Genomic DNA, 18,125 nt, shown 5'->3' with positions numbered 1-18,125 from the left:
AAGAGGTGCAAGTACTCCAGTAGAAAATTTGAGGTGCCGGTACTCTGTGTACTCTGTACTCTGTGTACTCGGCCCTGTCTAAAAGCCTCACCCTCTTTTTCAGGCCCAATTCAAGAACCGTCAACAGTCATCTTGAACCGAGCTCGAAGGGGAATAGAGAAAAAATATACAAGTTACACCTTTTAGCCAATGGTGATTCATCCTTAAGGGCAGAAGGAGTCCTGCGACTAAGGAAAAAACTTAAGTCAGTGAGTGAGTGAGTGAGTGAGTGAGTGAGTGAGTGAGTGAGTGAGAATGACCAAGTGTGTGTGTGGACTTGCAGATAGTGGATTTTTGGATAACCAGGTCGGCTTAAGGGCCATTCACTTGGGGACAAATCCTCAAAATGTTTACTAAGGTCTAGATTCAGTCTGTAAAACAGAAACGTACAGATTCCGTGATAAAAATGTAAAGGTAATTTCTGATTGAGCCGACATAAACAGAGTTCACCGTGAATGCAGTCTCCGCTAAAGCGGGAACATTGCCTTTAAATTTCAAATCAGGCTGTAAAACTGAAGTTCCTGAATGTGGATTGAATAGACCTCTAACTCCTGAAGACATGGGAGACCTTTCTGCTGTTCTGACATGGGAGACCTTTCTGCTGTTCTGACATGGGAGACCTTTCTGCTGTTCTGACATGGGAGACCTTTCTGCTGTTCTGACATGGGAGACCTTTCTGCTGTTCTGACATGGGAGACCTTTCTGCTGTTCTGACATGGGAGACCTTTCTGCTGTTCTGACATGGGAGTCCTTTCTGCTGTTCTGACATGGGAGACCTTTCTGCTGTTCTGACATGGGAGACCTTTCTGCTGTTCTGACATGGGAGACCTTTCTGCTGTTCTGACATGGGAGACCTTTCTGCTGTTCTGACATGGGAGACCTTTCTGCTGTTCTGACATGGGAGACCTTTCTGCTGTTCTGACATGGGAGACCTTTCTGCTGTTCTGACATGGGAGACCTTTCTGCTGTTCTGACATGGGAGACCTTTCTGCTGTTCTGACATGGGAGACCTTTCTACTGTTCTGACATGGGAGACGTTTCTACTGTTCTGACATGGGAGACCTTTCTGCTGTTCTGGAACAGTGAACATGAGAATAGATCAGTATTTCTACAGTAATAAATACACGGGGAGTATACGGTATCTGTTGATCCTCTGTAATTCCACTTTACATCGCTAGGAAAACTATTTCAAGTGAATCTCCACAGAGAGCCATTTATTTTTCAGTACTTTTTGAGTAACTAACCCGCTCAGCCAAAGCCCCAGCCTTAATCTTTCATGTGTCAGTGTAACGCTACTCCAGTGTATAATTATGAGACAACTCACTGCACTACAATGATTTAGGCTGGCACAGATCTAGGGCTTTTCTGTCTGTGTACACAGATATAGAGGAACAGAGAATGAGAGAGAGAGAGAGAGAGAGAGAGAGAGAGAGAGAGAGAGAGAGAGAGAGAGAGAGAGAGAGAGAGATAGAGACAGAGAGACAGAGAGACAGAGAGATTTTATTTAAATTTTTCATTTTTATATTGTAAATAAGCTTTGGCAATATGTACACTGTTACGTCATGCCAATAAAGCAAATTGAATTGAATTGAGAGAGAGACAGAGACAGAGAGAGACAGAGACAGAGACAGAGACAGAGAGACAGAGACAGAGAGCGAGAGACAGAGACAGGGAGAGCGAGAAAGGGAGAGATAGACAGAAAAACAGAGAGAGAGACAGACAGAGAGAGAGACATAGAGAGAGAGAGAGAGAGACAGAGACACAGAGAGAGATAGGGAGAGAGAGACAGAGAGAGAGAAAGAGAGCGAGAGACAGAGACAGGGAGAGCGAGAAAGGGAGAGAGAGACAGAGAGCGAGAGACAGAGTCAGGGAGAGAGACAGAGACAGAGAGCAAGAGACAGGGAGCGAGAAACAGAGAGAGAGACAGAGACAGACAGAGAGACAAAAATAACACAGCATGCCTCATACCTCATCAAGCTTCAGTGTAATTGGAGCGTGGTGGAAGGTGTGCGTGCTGTATGTTAATTAGCATTAACATATGTAAAACAGGGGATCAACTATCACTGACTGCAAACATACAGTAGGTCTCTGCCTGGCACCGACAGAAGAGAAATACAAACTTCAAACAAACACCGTCCCTGGGCTAAATATGTTGTAAATTACAGCAGGAGACGCCACTTTTTGGCTCTGGGCTACTGCTCGAAGTGTGAAGTTGTCATGGCAACACCATAGTTTAAGGAATGAGCGTCACACAGGGCTAGCCTTATTTGCAGCGCTAATTTGTCGTTTTTTGTTATTGTCGAGCCTTCTGACACTTCTTTCACGCTATATTTTTCAATATGTAGTATATCAGAAGTTCAATGTTTCTTGTTAAAATGACATTCTGTATTCATTCTCATAGTTCTACTGAAAGTCCATCAAAATCAGAGCGTTCGCTAATAATGTGCTTCCAAAAGGTTGACGAGTTCAACGAGGAGATGAGAGAAACATGTTATTTTAATGAAGAGACGTTCACCGTGGCGAAATGAACAGGTTTCCTGTCTCTCACGGTGCCTTTTAGTACAGTACACAGAAACACAGATGGCTCTCCAGTCGCTCGCTTCCCCATCCATTTTAATGCGACTGTGACCATGGGAACCGCACTCTGAGGGCCAGCTGTGTATGACCTGCTACCTTTTCAGGAAAAAGCCATTCAGGACGTCCTAATGTGGACAGCATCATGTGGACTACGAGTTAGAAATAGAGCATTTGTTCCCTTCTCAACCTTGAGAGGAATGACATGTATGTCTCCATTTTGAAAGTGGAGTGTAAATGACTGAACATGGCTGGTTCATGTACAGCTGTCTAACCAAGAGTAACAAGTCAACAGTAAACATGTCATCCCCCCACGAATGATGCTGCGCCCCAACTTGGGACAATTAGTGACAATTATTCAAACTTGTTCAAACTGATGTTGGGTGGATTAATGAGATACAGGAAAACAGTGAAGTTTTACTAATGATCCACTGTATCTGAATGGATTTACAGAGAGTCCACCCAGTGTTTCAAAATGTTCACCGTGATATGAATGGGAGGAGCTTATGGATCCTTATGGAGATGCATATATGTACAGAAATGTCATGACCGTAGCTCAAACGAGACAGGAAATATTCTTATTCAAAGTTTGGAATATCAGTTGATTACTATAGCGCCCCCTTTGGGCCAATCAGTGTAACTTTGTAAATCCCCGGATCTCTATGGCTAGATGCATCATTCACCCAAGTTTGGGTCAAAATCGGGGCCAGAGTTGTCTGAGATATTACGTGTGACTAACATAAGATCAAGACATATCTCCTCCTCCATCATTGTGGGGGACAATCATTTGCTGTACAGTAGCCATGGAAACCAAGTGTGATGGTTTAACCCTGCTGCCAATACAACATGAATCCATAATGCATGTTCATTGAATGGAGAGTTATAGTATTTGAACATGAGTTGTAGGCTGGCCCTCCTCTTGTACTACATGAGCATACAGACAAGATTGAATCAACTGTATTGGTTTATTATGCAGCTCTCTTTGTCAAGAGCAGAAATAATAAATGTAATGACTTTGATAAAGAACAGGCCCACAGACTGAATTTTGGTGCCCAAATCTTTGGGCCTCAATCTCAAAGATTTTACCATCGACTGCAACGTTACATGAATAAAATACATTTAAGGATTTACATTTAAATAGGCTTTACTGTGATCTATATCTCCGTTCTAGTCTACACAAAGACAACATCTCTCCTTTATTCATATCTAATTGGATTTCCAATGCAAACACGTTATCCTTTGGAGGTTCCTGTCTCTTTCTCTAACTCACCCGCACACAAACTTTTTGAGGGTGACATTAACATTAGCGACTTGTCGGCTGTTCTGTGCTTCATACATTATTCATGAGATAACAGCCCACACACACGCCCACAACTTGATAAAGCAGTACAAAATTAGGAAAATATTTTTCTAAGATTACATTTGCTTTTTCCAATTCCCTTTCTGCTGTGGTAAATGCATGCAAATTCCTTTTAAATATCGAGCTCAATGACAAACTTTGTAGGCCTGTGCGATCAACCAATCACAAGATTAAAACGTGTATGGGTACCAGTGTTGTAGTATTCAGATTGCACTGGTCTCAGTCCTGCCTGGGACTCGAACCCCCCTTTGTCTCAATCCTGACTCGGACTCGATCCCCCCTTTGTCTCAATCCTGACTCGGACTCGATCCCCCCTTTGTCTCAGTCCTGCCTCGGACTCGATCCCCCCTTTGTCTCAGTCCTGACTCGATCCCCCCTTTGTCTCAGTCCTGACTCGATCCCCCCTTGGTCCCAGTCCTGACTCGATCCCCCCTTGGTCTCAGTCCTGACTCAGAATCGAACCCCCTTGGTCTCAGTCCTGACTCAGAATCGAACCCCCTTGGTCTCAGTCCTGACTCGGACTCCAACCCCCTTGGTCTCAGTCCTGACTCGGACTCAAACCCCCCTTGGTCTCAGTCCTGACTCGGACTCAAACCCCCCTTGGTCTCAGTCCTGACTCGGACTCAAACCCCCCTTGGTCTCAGTCCTGACTCGGACTCAAACCCCCCTTGGTCTCAGTCCTGACTCGGACTCGAACCCCCCTTGGTCTCAGTCCTGACTCGGACTCGAACCCCCCTTGGTCTCAGTCCTGACTCGGACTCGAACCCCCCTTGGTCTGTCCTGACTCAGACTCGAACCCCCCTTGGTCTGTCCTGACTCAGACTCGAACCCCCCTTGGTCTCAGTCCTGACTCGAACTCGAACCCCCCTTGGTCTCAGTCCTGACTCGGACTCGAACCCCCCTTGGTCTGTCCTGACTCGGACTCGAACCCCCCTTGGTCTCAGTCCTGACTCGGACTCGAACCCCCCTTGGTCTTGACTTGTCTGGAATAGCTGTGGTCTCGGTCTTGACTCAGACAAAAACACAGTGCATTCGGAAACAATTCAGACCCCTTGACTTTTTCCACATTTTGTTACGTTGCAGCCTTATTCTAAAATGTATTACATCGTTTTTTCTCTCTCATCAATCTACAAAGAGTTCTATCTTGGTTTCATTAGACCAGAGAATCTTGTTTCTCATGGTCTGAAAGTCTTTAGGTGCCTTTTGGCAAACTGCAAGCAGGCTGTCATGTGCCTTTTACTGAGGAGTGGCTTTTGTCTGGGCACTCTACCATAAAGGCCTGATTGGTGAAGTGCTGCAGAGATGGTTGTCCTTCTGGAAGGTTCTCCCATCTCCGCAGAGGAACTCTGGAACTCTGTCAGAGTGACCATCGGGTTCTTGGTCACCTCCCTGACCAAGGCCCTTCTCCCCCAATTGCTCAGTTTGGTCAGGCGGCCAGCTCTAGGAAGAGTCTTGGTGGTTCAAAACTTCTTCCATGTAAGAATGATGGAGGCCACTGTGTTCTTGGGGACCTTCAATGCTGCAGAAATGTTTTGGTACCCTTCCCCAGATCTGTGCCTCGACATAATCCTGTCTCGGAGCTCTACGCATAATTCCTCTGACTTCATTGCTTGGTTTTTGCTCTGACATGCACTGTCAACTGTGGGACCTTATATAGACAGTTGTGCCTTTCCAAATCATGCCCAATCAATTGAATTTACCACAGATGGACTCCAAACAAGTTGTAAAAACATCTCAAGAAAGATCAATGGAAACAGGATGCACCTGAGCTCAATTTCGAGTCTCATAGCAAAGGGTCTGAATACTTGTAAAGTATTGTAAATAAGGTATTTCTGTATTTTTTATTGTCTAAAAACCTGTTTTCAGTTTGTCATTATGAGGTATTGTGTGTAGAATGATGAGGACAATGTTTTATTTAATCCATTTTTGTAAAGGTTGTCAATGTCGTTCTCCTCCTCAGACGAGGAGGAGCATGGATCGGACCAAGATGCGGAGTAGGAGGTATTCATGATTTTAATGGCAAACCAACAAACACTACAAATTAACAAAAACAACAAACGTGACTAACCTGCAACAGTCCTGTGTGGCCCAAACGCTAACACAGGAAACAAACACCCACAAAACACCAGTGAAACCCTGGCTGCCTTAGTATGACTCTCAATCAGAGACAAACGATACACACCTGTCTCTAATTGAGAATCATACCAGGCCGAACACAAAACCCCACATAGAAATAGAAAACATAGACTGCCCACCCAACACTCACGCCCTTGACCAATAAAGACATATAAAACAAGAGAAAACAGGTCAGGAACGTGACAATTTTAGAATAAGGCTGTAATGTAACAAAATGTGAAAAAAGTCAAGGGGTCTGAATACTTTCTGATTGCACTGTAGCTCCGGTATTGGTTTTGACCCAGACTCGAATAGCTCCGGTCTGTCGAATCGGTTCTCGTCTACAACTCTGGCTGGGACAACAGAAACAAGTGTTGACTGTAAATGTCAATCAGATACATTTAGCATAACATCTTAATGCACTACTTCCTAATGATCTGCTTGAAAAGACACTGAGCTTGTCTCCAGTGCACACTACTTCCTAATGATCTGCTTGAAAAGACACTGAGCTTGTCTCCAGTCCACACTACTTCTAAATGATCTGCTTGAAAAGACACTGAGCTTGTCTCCAGTCCACACTACTTCCTAATGATCTGCTTGAAAAGACACTGAGCTTGTCTCCAGTCCACACTACTTCCTAATGATCTGCTTGAAAAGACACTGAGCTTGTCTCCAGTCCACACTACTTCCTAATGATCTGCTTGAAAAGACACTGAGCTTGTCTCCAGTCCACACTACTTCTAAATGATCTGCTTGAAAAGACACTGAGCTTGTCTCCAGTCCACACTACTTCCTAATGATCTGCTTGAAAAGACCCTGAGCTTGTCTCCAGTCCACACTACTTCTAAATGATCTGCTTGAAAAGACACTGAGCTTGTCTCCAGTCCACACTACTTCTAAATGATCTGCTTGAAAAGACACTGAGCTTGTCTCCAGTCCACACTACTTCTAAATGATCTGCTTGAAAAGACACTGAGCTTGTCTCCAGTCCACACTACTTCCTAATGATCTGCTTGAAAAGACACTGAGCTTGTCTCCAGTCCACACTACTTCTAAATGATCTGCTTGAAAAGACACTGAGCTTGTCTCCAGTCCACACTACTTCCTAATGATCTGCTTGAAAAGACACTGAGCTTGTCTCCAGTCCACACTACTTCCTAATGATCTGCTTGAAAAGACACTGAGCTTGTCTCCAGTCCACACTACTTCCTAATGATCTGCTTGAAAAGACACTGAGCTTGTCTCCAGTCCACACTACTTCCTAATGATCTGCTTGAAAAGACACTGAGCTTGTCTCCAGTCCACACTACTACGTCCCATGACTCACGTGAAATGGAATAATTCAGAACCCATTTGATCTCCCCAAACCTGTGGCCCAGCTCAGTCCAGACAAGCCGCAAAAACGTCTCCCCTCGCACTTCCCCTCCTACCTGATGAGCACGAGTGGATTGGGAGAGGAGGGAAATCGGTCTCAGTCAGTCTGACATTGCCTAAATGAAAGTATGAAAGCGCTCCCCCTTCTCCTCTAAGAGCTGGGCAGTGATCCGGCTACAACTCTAAGAGCTTGGCAGTGATCAGGCTACACCTCTAAGAGCTTGGCAGTGATCAGGCTACACCTCTAAGAGCTTGGCAGTGATCAGGCTACACCTCTAAGAGCTTGGCAATGATCAGGCTACACCTCTAAGAGCTTGGCAGTGATCAGGCTACACCTCTAAGAGCTTGACAGTGATCAGGCTACACCTCTAAGAGCTTGGCAGTGATCAGGCTACACCTCTAAGAGCTTGGCAGTGATCAGGCTACACCTCTAAGAGCTTGGCAGTGATCATGCTACACCTCCTGCCTCTCTTAAAACATCAGACGCTGGTCTAGTGGGGAAGTGTGTGGGCGAGGCGAAGCGAGCTGAGGCGAGGGCCCTTGCTGGTGGCGTGAGTGAGAGGCGGCTGAACCGGTGCCCAAGTGGAGTAGCAGGGAAAATTACAAACACCGAGCCAAATTAGATGCTGTCTGGCTGGCTGGCGCATCGGAGCGGAGCTACATAATATTCAGATAGGGTGTGAGTGTGAAGAATCGAGCTGTAATTATTCAGCCTTTTAGCCTTTCTAGTGCAGAGGTCTGATGATCTGGACAGTAGTTGGTTAGGACCTTAACATGCTCTCTGGACCTATTGATGCTAGGACTCATAAGAGATACACCTCTAAGAGTTTGAACACCATCCCAACCGTGAAGCACGGGAGTGGCAGCATCATGTTGTGGTGGTGCTTTGCTGCAGGAGGGACTGGTTCACTTCACAAAATAGATGGCAATATGAGGCAGGAAAAGTATGTGGATATATTGAAGCAACATCTCAAGACATCAGTCAGGAAGTTAAAGCTTGGTCGCAAATGGGTCTTCCAAATGGACAATGACCCCATGCATACTTCCAAAGTTGTGGCAAAATGGCTTAAGGACAAGAAAGTCAAGGTATTGGAGTGGCCGCCACAAAGCCCTGACCTCAATCCTATAGACAATTTGTGGGCAGAACTGAAAAAGTGTGTGTGAGTAAGGAGGCCTACAAACCTGACTCAGTTACACCAGCTCTATCAGGAGGAATGGCCCGGAATTCACCCTACTTGTTACAGGAAGTTTGTGGAAGGCTACCTGAAACGTTTGACCCAAGTTAAACAATTTAAAGGCAATTCTACCAAATACTAATTGAGTGTATGTAAACTTCTGACCCACTGGGAATGTGATGAATGAAATAAAATCTGAAATAAATCATTCTCTCTGCTATTATTCTGACATTTCACATTCTTAAAATAAAGTGGTGATCTGACTGACCTAAAACAGGGAATTTTTACAAGGATTAATTGTCAGGAATTGTGAAAAACTGAGTTTAAATGTATTTGGCTAAGGTGTATGGAAACTTCCCACTTCAACTGTACATAGATGGTCAGGTGACCATGTAAGGGCGGTTGGTTGAGTGAGTGAGCGACCATGGACGGCTGTGTGCTCGTGGAGTGGTTGACAGAATGGGGAAGTGTTGGTGAGTGAGCGACCATGGACGGCTGTGTGCTCGTTGATGAGTGTTTGAGTTGGGTGAGTGTGGTTAGGTGACTATGAATGGGGAATCCACTGGAGCTCTGACTTACTGCATGTGGCGTCTGCCTCATCCGAGCCGTCGGGACACTCTGGTTCCCCATCACAGCGCCAGCGGCCTGGTACACACTGGCCGTTGGCACAGGAAAACTCTGCCGGGGCACACGTCTTCCTGGCTGCTTAGCGGGAGAGATGGATGGTGAGAAGGACAGAGAGAGAGAGAGAGAGACAGAGAGACAGAGAGACAGAGAGACAGAGAGGTCATGATCAGATGAGATCTTGCATTTTTCAGCATTTTCTTTAAAAAATATAGATTTAGAGTTAGTTAAACTTGGATTTTTTGTCAGGAACACATACAGGATGCTACCCTCTACAACATAACCCTAAATTCAAATCAAAACTCAAAACCTACATCCTGATTTTGGACGGAATTACGGAATCACCTGAAAGATTCACAAATACCAAGGAACTGGAACCTGGAACTGAGGAACTGAGTGAGTAATGTTTAGTCTGAAACTATATTCTATTGCCAAAAGCCAAGAAGAAAAATACATGACATTACTTTATAAGCATTGAATGAAACATAATTGCCAAGCTTGATACAGCTTCAACTAGCACTGACGTGTCAAGTGAGAGGTGTCAAAGACCATTAGCCCAACAATGGCAGGAGAGTCGAATAGTCTACCCCAAACAAAGGGAGAGGCCTTAGAAGCTGCCTCCCGCTGTTCAGAGGTAATTAAAATACTCTACCCTGGGAGTGTGAAGAATGACAAGGCAAGAAAAGAGCACAAAATGAAGCTCCTTATGGAAAATCAAGAGACACTTTTTGCTGACTATTACAAAAATGGGAACATCAGCAACCTTATCTTCCACACAAACCATCCCCTGGCATGGCACAGTGCTATATTAGCACACTACCCCTCTGTTAAGAGAGGGGGGGTTAACGAGGGGTGGAAACTCAGGATTCTTGACAACGAGGACGAGGAGTCAGCTAATATAAATCTTTATAAGTCTGGAACAGTATTGGTACAGGGCAACCCAAAACAGTTTCAGCTGGACTTTCACCTAATCAAAGAATTAGCCCAGCAGGAGAAGCTCTCCCTTGATAAAGATACCCCCACCCCAAGCGGGTCAGACCAGACCTCCTCATCAGGACCCACAGACGAGCAACCCTCAGCAGACAGTCAACCTCCCAGCACAGAGTACTTCCCCCTCGTTGAAATGAAGGATAAATTCACCCAGCTGGAGGTAAGGCAGGTTGAGCTGGAACAGCAGGTGATTACACTCCAGTCAGCACAGACCCAGACAACAGTCCAGCACAACAACACCCCCTTAACCAGACCTGGAGAGCTGGAGGTGGAGAGAGACATATCTGCACTCTGGACAGTGGTGAGACAACTTCAACAGGAGAAAGAGCAGAAGCAGGAGCAGAACATGGCACTAGAGGAGAGGATCAGACTGCTGGAGGAGAGGGAGAGGGGGATGGAGGAGAGGACCAGACTGCTGGAGGAGAGGTGGAGGGGGGTGGCATGTGACAGAGAACAACCCACTAGGGAGGTGGCCATCCCCACAGAGACGCCAGCAGAACAGCCCACCTCAGCACCCGACAAAAGTCTCAATACCACAGAAGAACAGTCCACACCAGACCCTGACCATAGAGTCGACATCACAGCAGAACAGACAAAAGAAAAACCCCAAGCCCAGCAGCTCTCACCCCCTCTGAGCACCCCCCCGGTCAGCCACCCTGATAGCCCTCCTGATAACCCCCCCACACCCACTGAGGACAAACACAAGACACAGATTGTCCTCCTTATGGACTCAAATGGTAAATTTATAGAAGAAAAAAACCTTTTTCCCAAACACAGTGTGTCTAAACTCTGGTGTCCAAACACCCAGCGCGCCCTAGACCTTCTGTCTGAGGACAAACTAGGCTCACCTAGCCACATAATAATACACACAGGCACAAACGACCTGAGAGCACAGCAGGAAAGGGTGGCCACAGCACTGAAGGGAGTGATTGAAAAAGCTTCTTCTACGTTCCCCAACGCACAAGTGGTTATCTCCACCCTGCTACCACGAAAAGACTTCCACCCTGCTACAATACAGCGGGTAAACGCAAGCATTTCCCGTGACTGTGCTTCAAAACCAAATGTCTTTCTGGCCCACCACTCCACCCTGGACTTGAACAGCCTCTATGACCAGGTCCACCTCTACAAGGCAGCAGTGCCCACCTTTGCCCGGACTCTAAAGGACATCGCTCTCAAACGCAGCCCCAACAGCAACAGATCAATAGACACCCCACCCAGACCAGCGAGACACCCTCCAAGAACTTCAGGACCCCCCCCTGGACGTACACATAGAGGACCCACGCCAAGAGGACTTACATCCAGACCACAGCACCCCCAGACACATCCACACCCCCACCCCAACCAATCAACACCCCCCCACATCAACCATGCCCACACCCCATTTAGGCCCCCTCAGATCAGACCTATGCCACTCCTGCCCACCCCATGCACCCCACCCCCGCAAAGAGGGCATCAACATGGAAGTCACACATACGCCCAGGTAGTGAGCGGGCAAACAGGCCCAACCCCCACTCTTACACTCGCCCAAGCCAACGGCATGTACCAGATGCTCAGCAGGCTCTGCTCACACTTACTGGCCTGAGGCCAAACCATGACCAACAACATTGGACACTTTATGGAACAAAAAGCCTTCACTATATCATCCTGGAATATCCAAGGCCTGAGGTCATCTGCCTTTGGCCTAAAGAGCAAGAACCCGGACTTCACCAAAGAAATCGGTAATGCAGACATTGTCATCCTGCAAGAAACCTGGTATAGAGAAGACGGACTCACTGGTTGCCCTCTAGGTTACAGAGAGCTGGTAGTCCCATCCACCAAACTACCAGGTGTGAAACAGGGAAGGGACTCAGGGGGAATGCTAATTTGGTATAGAGCAGACCTAACTCACTCCATTAAATTAATCAAAACAGGAACATTTTACATTTGGCTAGAAATTCAAAAGGAAATTATCTTAACAGAGAAAAATGTCCTCCTGTGGGCTACCTATATCCGCCCACTAGAATCCTCATACTTTAATGAAGACAGCTTCTCCATCCTGGAGGGGGAAATCAATCATTTCCAGGCCCAGGGACATGTATTAGTCTGTGGCGACCTAAATGCCAGAACTGGACACGAACCTGACACCCTCAGCACACAGGGGGACAAACACCTGCCTGCAGGTGACAGCATTCCCTCCCCCATATGCCCCCCTAGGCATAACTATGACAACATAACCAACAAAAACGGGTCACAACTCCTGCAGCTCTGTCGCACGCTGGGTATGTACATAGTCAATGGTAGGCTTCGAGGGGACTCCTATGGTAGGTACACCTATAGCTCATCTCTTGGCAGTAGCACTGTAGACTACTTTATCACTGACCTCAACCCAGAGTCTCTCAGAGCGTTCACAGTCAGCCCACTGACACCCCTATCAGATCACAGCAAAATTACAGTCTACTTGAACAGAGCAATACTCAATCATGAGGCATCAAAGCCAAAGGAACTGAGTAACATTAAGAAATGCTATAGATGGAAGGAATGCAGTTTGGAAACCTACCAAAAAACAATTAGGCAACAGCAAATCCAATCCCTTTTAGACAACTTCCTGGGTAAAACGTTCCACTGCAATAGTGAAGGTGTAAACTTGGCAGTAGAAAATCTTAACAGTATATTTGACCTCTCAGCTTCCCTATCAAATCTAAAAATCTCAAATAGAAAACCGAAGAAAATGAACAACAATGACAAATGGTTTGATGAAGAATGCAAAAATCTAAGAAATAAATTGAGAAACCTGTCCAACCAAAAACATAGAGACCCGGAAAACCTGAGTCTACGCCTTCACTATGGTGAATCACTAAAACAATACAGAAATACACTACGGAAAAAGAAGGAACAGCATGTCAGAAATCAGCTCAATGTAATTGAAGAATCCATAGACTCTAACCAATTCTGGGAAAATTGGAAAACACTAAACAAACAACAACACGAAGAATTATCTATCCAAAATGGAGATGTATGGGTAAACCACTTCTCCAATCTTTTTGGCTCTATAACAAAGAATAAAGAGCAAAAACATATACATGATCAAATACAAATACTAGAATCAACTATTAAAAACTACCAGAACCCACTGGATTCTCCAATTACCTTGAATGAGTTACAGGACAAAATAAAAACCCTCCAACCCAAAAAGGCCTGTGGTGTTGATGGTATCCTTAATGAAATGATCAAATATACAGACAACAAATTCCAATTGGCTATACTAAAACTCTTTAACATCGTCCTTAGCTCTGGCATCTTCCCCAATATTTGGAACCAAGGACTGATCACCCCAATCCACAAAAGTGGAGACAAATTTGACCCCAATAACTACCGTGGAATATGCGTCAACAGTAACCTTGGTAAAATACTCTGCATTATCATTAACAGCAGACTCGTACATTTCCTCAATGAACACAATGTACTGAGCAAATGTCAAATTGGCTTTTTACCAAATTACCGTACAACAGACCATGTATTCACCCTACACACCCTAATTGACAACCAAACAAACCAAAACAAAGGCAAAGTCTTCTCATGCTTTGTTGATTTCAAAAAAGCCTTCGACTCAATTTGGCATGAGGGTCTGCTATACAAATTGATGGAAAGTGGTGTTGGGGGTAAAACATACGACATTATAAAATCCATGTACACAAACAACAAGTGTGCGGTTAAAATTGGCAAAAAACACACACATTTCTTCACACAGGGTCGTGGGGTGAGACAGGGATGCAGCTTAAGCCCCACCCTCTTCAACATATATATCAACGAATTGGCGCGGGCACTAGAACAGTCTGCAGCACCCGGTCTCACCCTACTAGAATCCGAAGTCAAATGTCTACTGTTTGCTGATGATCTGGTGCTTCTGTCACCAACCAAGGAGGGCCTACAGCAGCACCTAGATCTTCTGCACAGATTCTGTCAGACCTGGGCCCTGACAGTAAATCTCAGTAAGACCAAAATAATGGTGTTCCAAAAAAGGTCCAGTCGCCAGGACCACAAATTCCATCTAGACACCGTTGCCCTAGAGCACACAAAAAAACTATACATACCTCGGCCTAAACATCAGCACCACAGGTAACTTCCACAAAGCTGTGAACGATCTGAGAGACAAGGCAAGAAGGGCATTCTATGCCATCAAAAGGAACATAAATTTCAACATACCAATCAGGATCTGGCTAAAAATACTTGAATCAGTCATAGAGCCCATTGCCCTTTATGGTTGTGAGGTCTGGGGTCCGCTCACCAACCAAGATTTCACAAAATGGGGCAAACACCAAATTGAGACTCTGCATGCAGAATTCTGCAAAAATATCCTCCGTGTACAACGCAGAACACCAAATAATGCATGCAGAGCAGAATTAGGCCGATACCCACTAATTATCAAAATCCAGAAAAGAGCCGTTAAATTCTACAACCACCTAAAAGGAAGCGATTCCCAAACCTTCCATAACAAAGCCATCACCTACAGAGAGATGAACCTGGAGAAGAGTCCCCTAAGCAAGCTGGTCCTAGGGCTCTGTTCACAAACACAAACACACCCCACAAAGCCCCAGGACAACAGCACAATTAGACCCAACCAAATCATGAGAAAACAAAAAGATAATTACTTGACACATTGGAAAGAATTAACAAAAAAACAGAGCAAACTAGAATGCTATTTGGCCCTAAACAGAGAGTACACAGTGGCAGAATACCTGACCACTGTGACTGACCCAAACTTAAGGAAAGCTTTGACTATGTACAGACTCAGTGAGCATAGCCTTGCTATTGAGAAAGGCCGCCGTAGGCAGACATGGCTCTCAAGAGAAGACAGGCTATGTGCACACTGCCCACAAAATGAGGTGGAAACCGAGCTGCACTTCCTAACCTCCTGCCCAATGTATGACCATATTAGAGACACATATTTCCCTCAGATCACACAGATCCACAAAGAATTCGAAAACAAATCCAATTTTGATAAACTCCCATATCTACTGGGTGAAATTCCACAGTGTGCCATCACAGCAGCAAGATTTGTGACCTGTTGCCACAAGAAAAGGGCAACCAGTGAAAAACAAACACCATTGTAAATACAACCCATATTTATGCTTACTTATTTTAACTTGTGTGCTTTAACCATTTGTACATTGTTACAACACTGTATATATTTAATATGACACTCGTAATGTCTTTATTGTTTTGAAACTTCTGTATGTGTAATGTTTACTGTTAATTCGTTTTGTTTGTTTCACTTTTGTGTATTGTCTACCTCATTTGCTTTGGCAATGTTAACACATGTTTCCCATGCCAATAAAGCCCCTTGAATTGAATGAGAGAGAGAGAGAGAGAGAGAGAGAGAGAGGAGAGAGAGAGAGAGAGAGAGAGAGAGAGAGAGAGGAGAGAGGAGAGAGAGAAAGGAGACAGATGGTGAGAAGGAGACAGATGATGAGAGAGAGTGAGAGAGAGAGAGATGGTGAGAAGGAGAGAGAGAGAGAGATGGTGAGAAGGAGAGAGAGAGAGAGATGGTGAGAAGGAGAGAGAGAGAGAGATGGTGAGAAGGAGAGAGAGAGCGAGAGAGAGATGGTGAGAAGGAGAGCGAGAGAGAGAGATGGTGAGAAGGAGAGAGAGAGAGAGAGATGGTGAGAAGGAGAGAGAGAGAGAGAGATGGTGAGAAGGAGAGAGAGAGAGAGAGAGAGAGAGAGAGAGAGGAGAGGATGAGAGAGAGAGAGAGAGAGAGAGGGGAGAGAGGAGAGAGAGGAGAGGAGAGAGAGAGAGAGAGAGGAGAGATGGAGAGAGAGAGAGAGATGGTGAGAAGGAGGAGAGAGAGAGAGAAGAGATGGTGAGAAGGAGAGAGAGAGAGAAAGAGATGGTGAGAAGGAGAGAGAGAGAGAGAGAGAGAGAGAGAGAGAGAGAGAGAGAGAGAGAGAGAGAGAAAGAGATGGTGAGAAGGACGAGAGAGAGAGAGAGAGAGAGAGGGAGAGAGAGAGAGAGAGAGAGAGAGAGGAGAGAGAGAGAGAGAGAGAGATGGTGAGAAGGAGAGAAAGAGAGAGAGAGAGAGGGAGAGAGAGAAAGAGAGATGGAGAGAGAGAAAGAGAGAGATGGTGAGAAGGAGAGAGAGAGAGAGAGGGAGAAAGAGAGAGAGAGAGAGAGAGAGAGAGGGAGAGAGGGAGAGAGAGAGAGAGAGAGATGGTGAGAAGGAGAGAGAGAGAAAGAGATGGTGAGAAGGAGACAGATGATGAGAGAGAGTGAGAGAGAGAGAGATGGTGAGAAGGAGAGAGAGAGAGAGATGGTGAGAAGGAGAGAGAGAGAGATGGTGAGAAGGAGAGAGAGAGAGAGATGGTGAGAAGGAGAGAGAGAGCGAGAGAGAGATGGTGAGAAGGAGAGAGAGAGAGAGAGATGGTGAGAAGGAGAGAGAGAGAGAGAGATGGTGAGAAGGAGAGAGAGAGAGAGATGGTGAGAGGAGAGAGAGAGAGAGAGAGAGAGAGAGAGAGAGAGAGAGAGAGAGAGAGAGAGAGAGGGGAGAGAGAGAGAGAGGGAGAGAGAGAGAGAGAGAGGGAGAGATGGAGAGAGAGAGAGAGATGGTGAGAAGGAGAGAGAGAGAGAAAGAGATGGTGAGAAGGAGAGAGAGAGAGAGAGAGAGAGAGAGAGAGAGAGAGAGAGAGAAAGAGATGGTGAGAAGGAGAGAGAGAGAGAGAGAGAGAGATGGTGAGAAGGAGAGAAAGAGAGAGAGAGAGAGAGAGAGAGACGTATAGAAAGAGAGAGGGAGAGAGAGAAAGAGAGAAACGGTAAGGAGAGAGAGAGAGAGAGAGGGAGAAAGAGAGAGAGAGAGAGAGAGAGAGAGGGAGAGATGGAGAGAGAGAGAGAGAGAGATGGTGAGAAGGAGAGAGAGAGAAAGAGATGGTGAGAAGGAGAGAGAGAGAGAAAGAGATGGTGAGAAGGAGAGAGAGAGAGAGAGAGAGAGAGAGAGAGAGAGAGAGAGAGAGAGAGAGAGAGAGAGAGAGAGAGAGAGAGAGAGAGAGATGGTGAGAAGGAGAGAAAGAGAGAGAGAGAGAGGGAGAGAGAGAAAGAGAGATGGAGAGAGAGAAAGAGAGAGATGGTGAGAAGGAGAGAGAGAGAGAGAGGGAGAGAAGAGAGAGAGAGAGAGAGAGAGAGAGAGAGAGAGAGAGAGAGAGAGAGAGAGAGAGAGAGAAAGAGTTAAAGAGGTAGAAAAAAAACAAGAGAGCTTGAGAAAGAGATGAAAACAGGAGTTTCATCTACATTTCACCTGAATAATTAGTCACATGTCACAATAAACACATGCTGCTGTAATCACAGCTAGGGCTGCTAAAATTACCATATAACCATGTGAGCGACAGTTATGGATAAAGACTTTTTATTGTGTGAAACGAACTGAAGATGGGACAGCCGGGCATTCGTGCGATTCAAATCAAAGCGTCAAATGCGCCGAATACAACCTTAGTGAAATGCTTACTTACAAGCCCTTAACCAACAACGCCATTTTAAGAATATACCTAAAAAAAAAAGTAAGAGATAAGAATAACAAATAATTAAAGAGCAGCAGTAAATAACAATAGTGAGACTACCGGTACAGAGTCAATGTGTCAATGTGCAGGGCACCGATGTCGAGGTAATTGAGATAATATGTACATGTAGGTAGAGTTATTAAAGTGACTATGCATAGATAATAACAGAGTAGCAGCAGAGATCCAGAGGGGGGGGGGGGGGGGGCAATGTAAATAGTCTGGGTAGCTATTTGATTAGCCGTTAAGGAGTCTTATGGCTTGGGGGTAGAAGCTGTTTAGGAACTTGAAGCTCTCAACCTGCTCCACTACAGCCCGATCGATCAGAATGGGGACGTGCATCGGTCCTCCTTT

At 45.5% G+C, this 18,125-nt stretch overlaps 1 protein-coding gene across 2 annotated transcripts in view; it reads right to left on the bottom strand.

Moving 5' to 3' along the window:
• LOC129823727 (low-density lipoprotein receptor-related protein 8-like) overlaps nt 1-18,125 on the bottom strand; it is a 228,828-nt gene that overhangs the window by 109,869 nt on the left and 100,834 nt on the right. For both annotated transcript variants that reach the window (XM_055882677.1, XM_055882678.1), the window contains exon 3: nt 9,217-9,339. In XM_055882677.1, coding sequence (XP_055738652.1) covers nt 9,217-9,339 — 123 coding nt within the window. The remainder of the gene's footprint in view (nt 1-9,216; nt 9,340-18,125) is intronic.

This window comes from Salvelinus fontinalis, chromosome 26 (genome assembly GCF_029448725.1).
Source record: "Salvelinus fontinalis isolate EN_2023a chromosome 26, ASM2944872v1, whole genome shotgun sequence".
Lineage (NCBI taxonomy): Eukaryota > Metazoa > Chordata > Actinopteri > Salmoniformes > Salmonidae > Salvelinus > Salvelinus fontinalis.
This window is presented reverse-complemented; position numbering and strand designations above follow the sequence as displayed.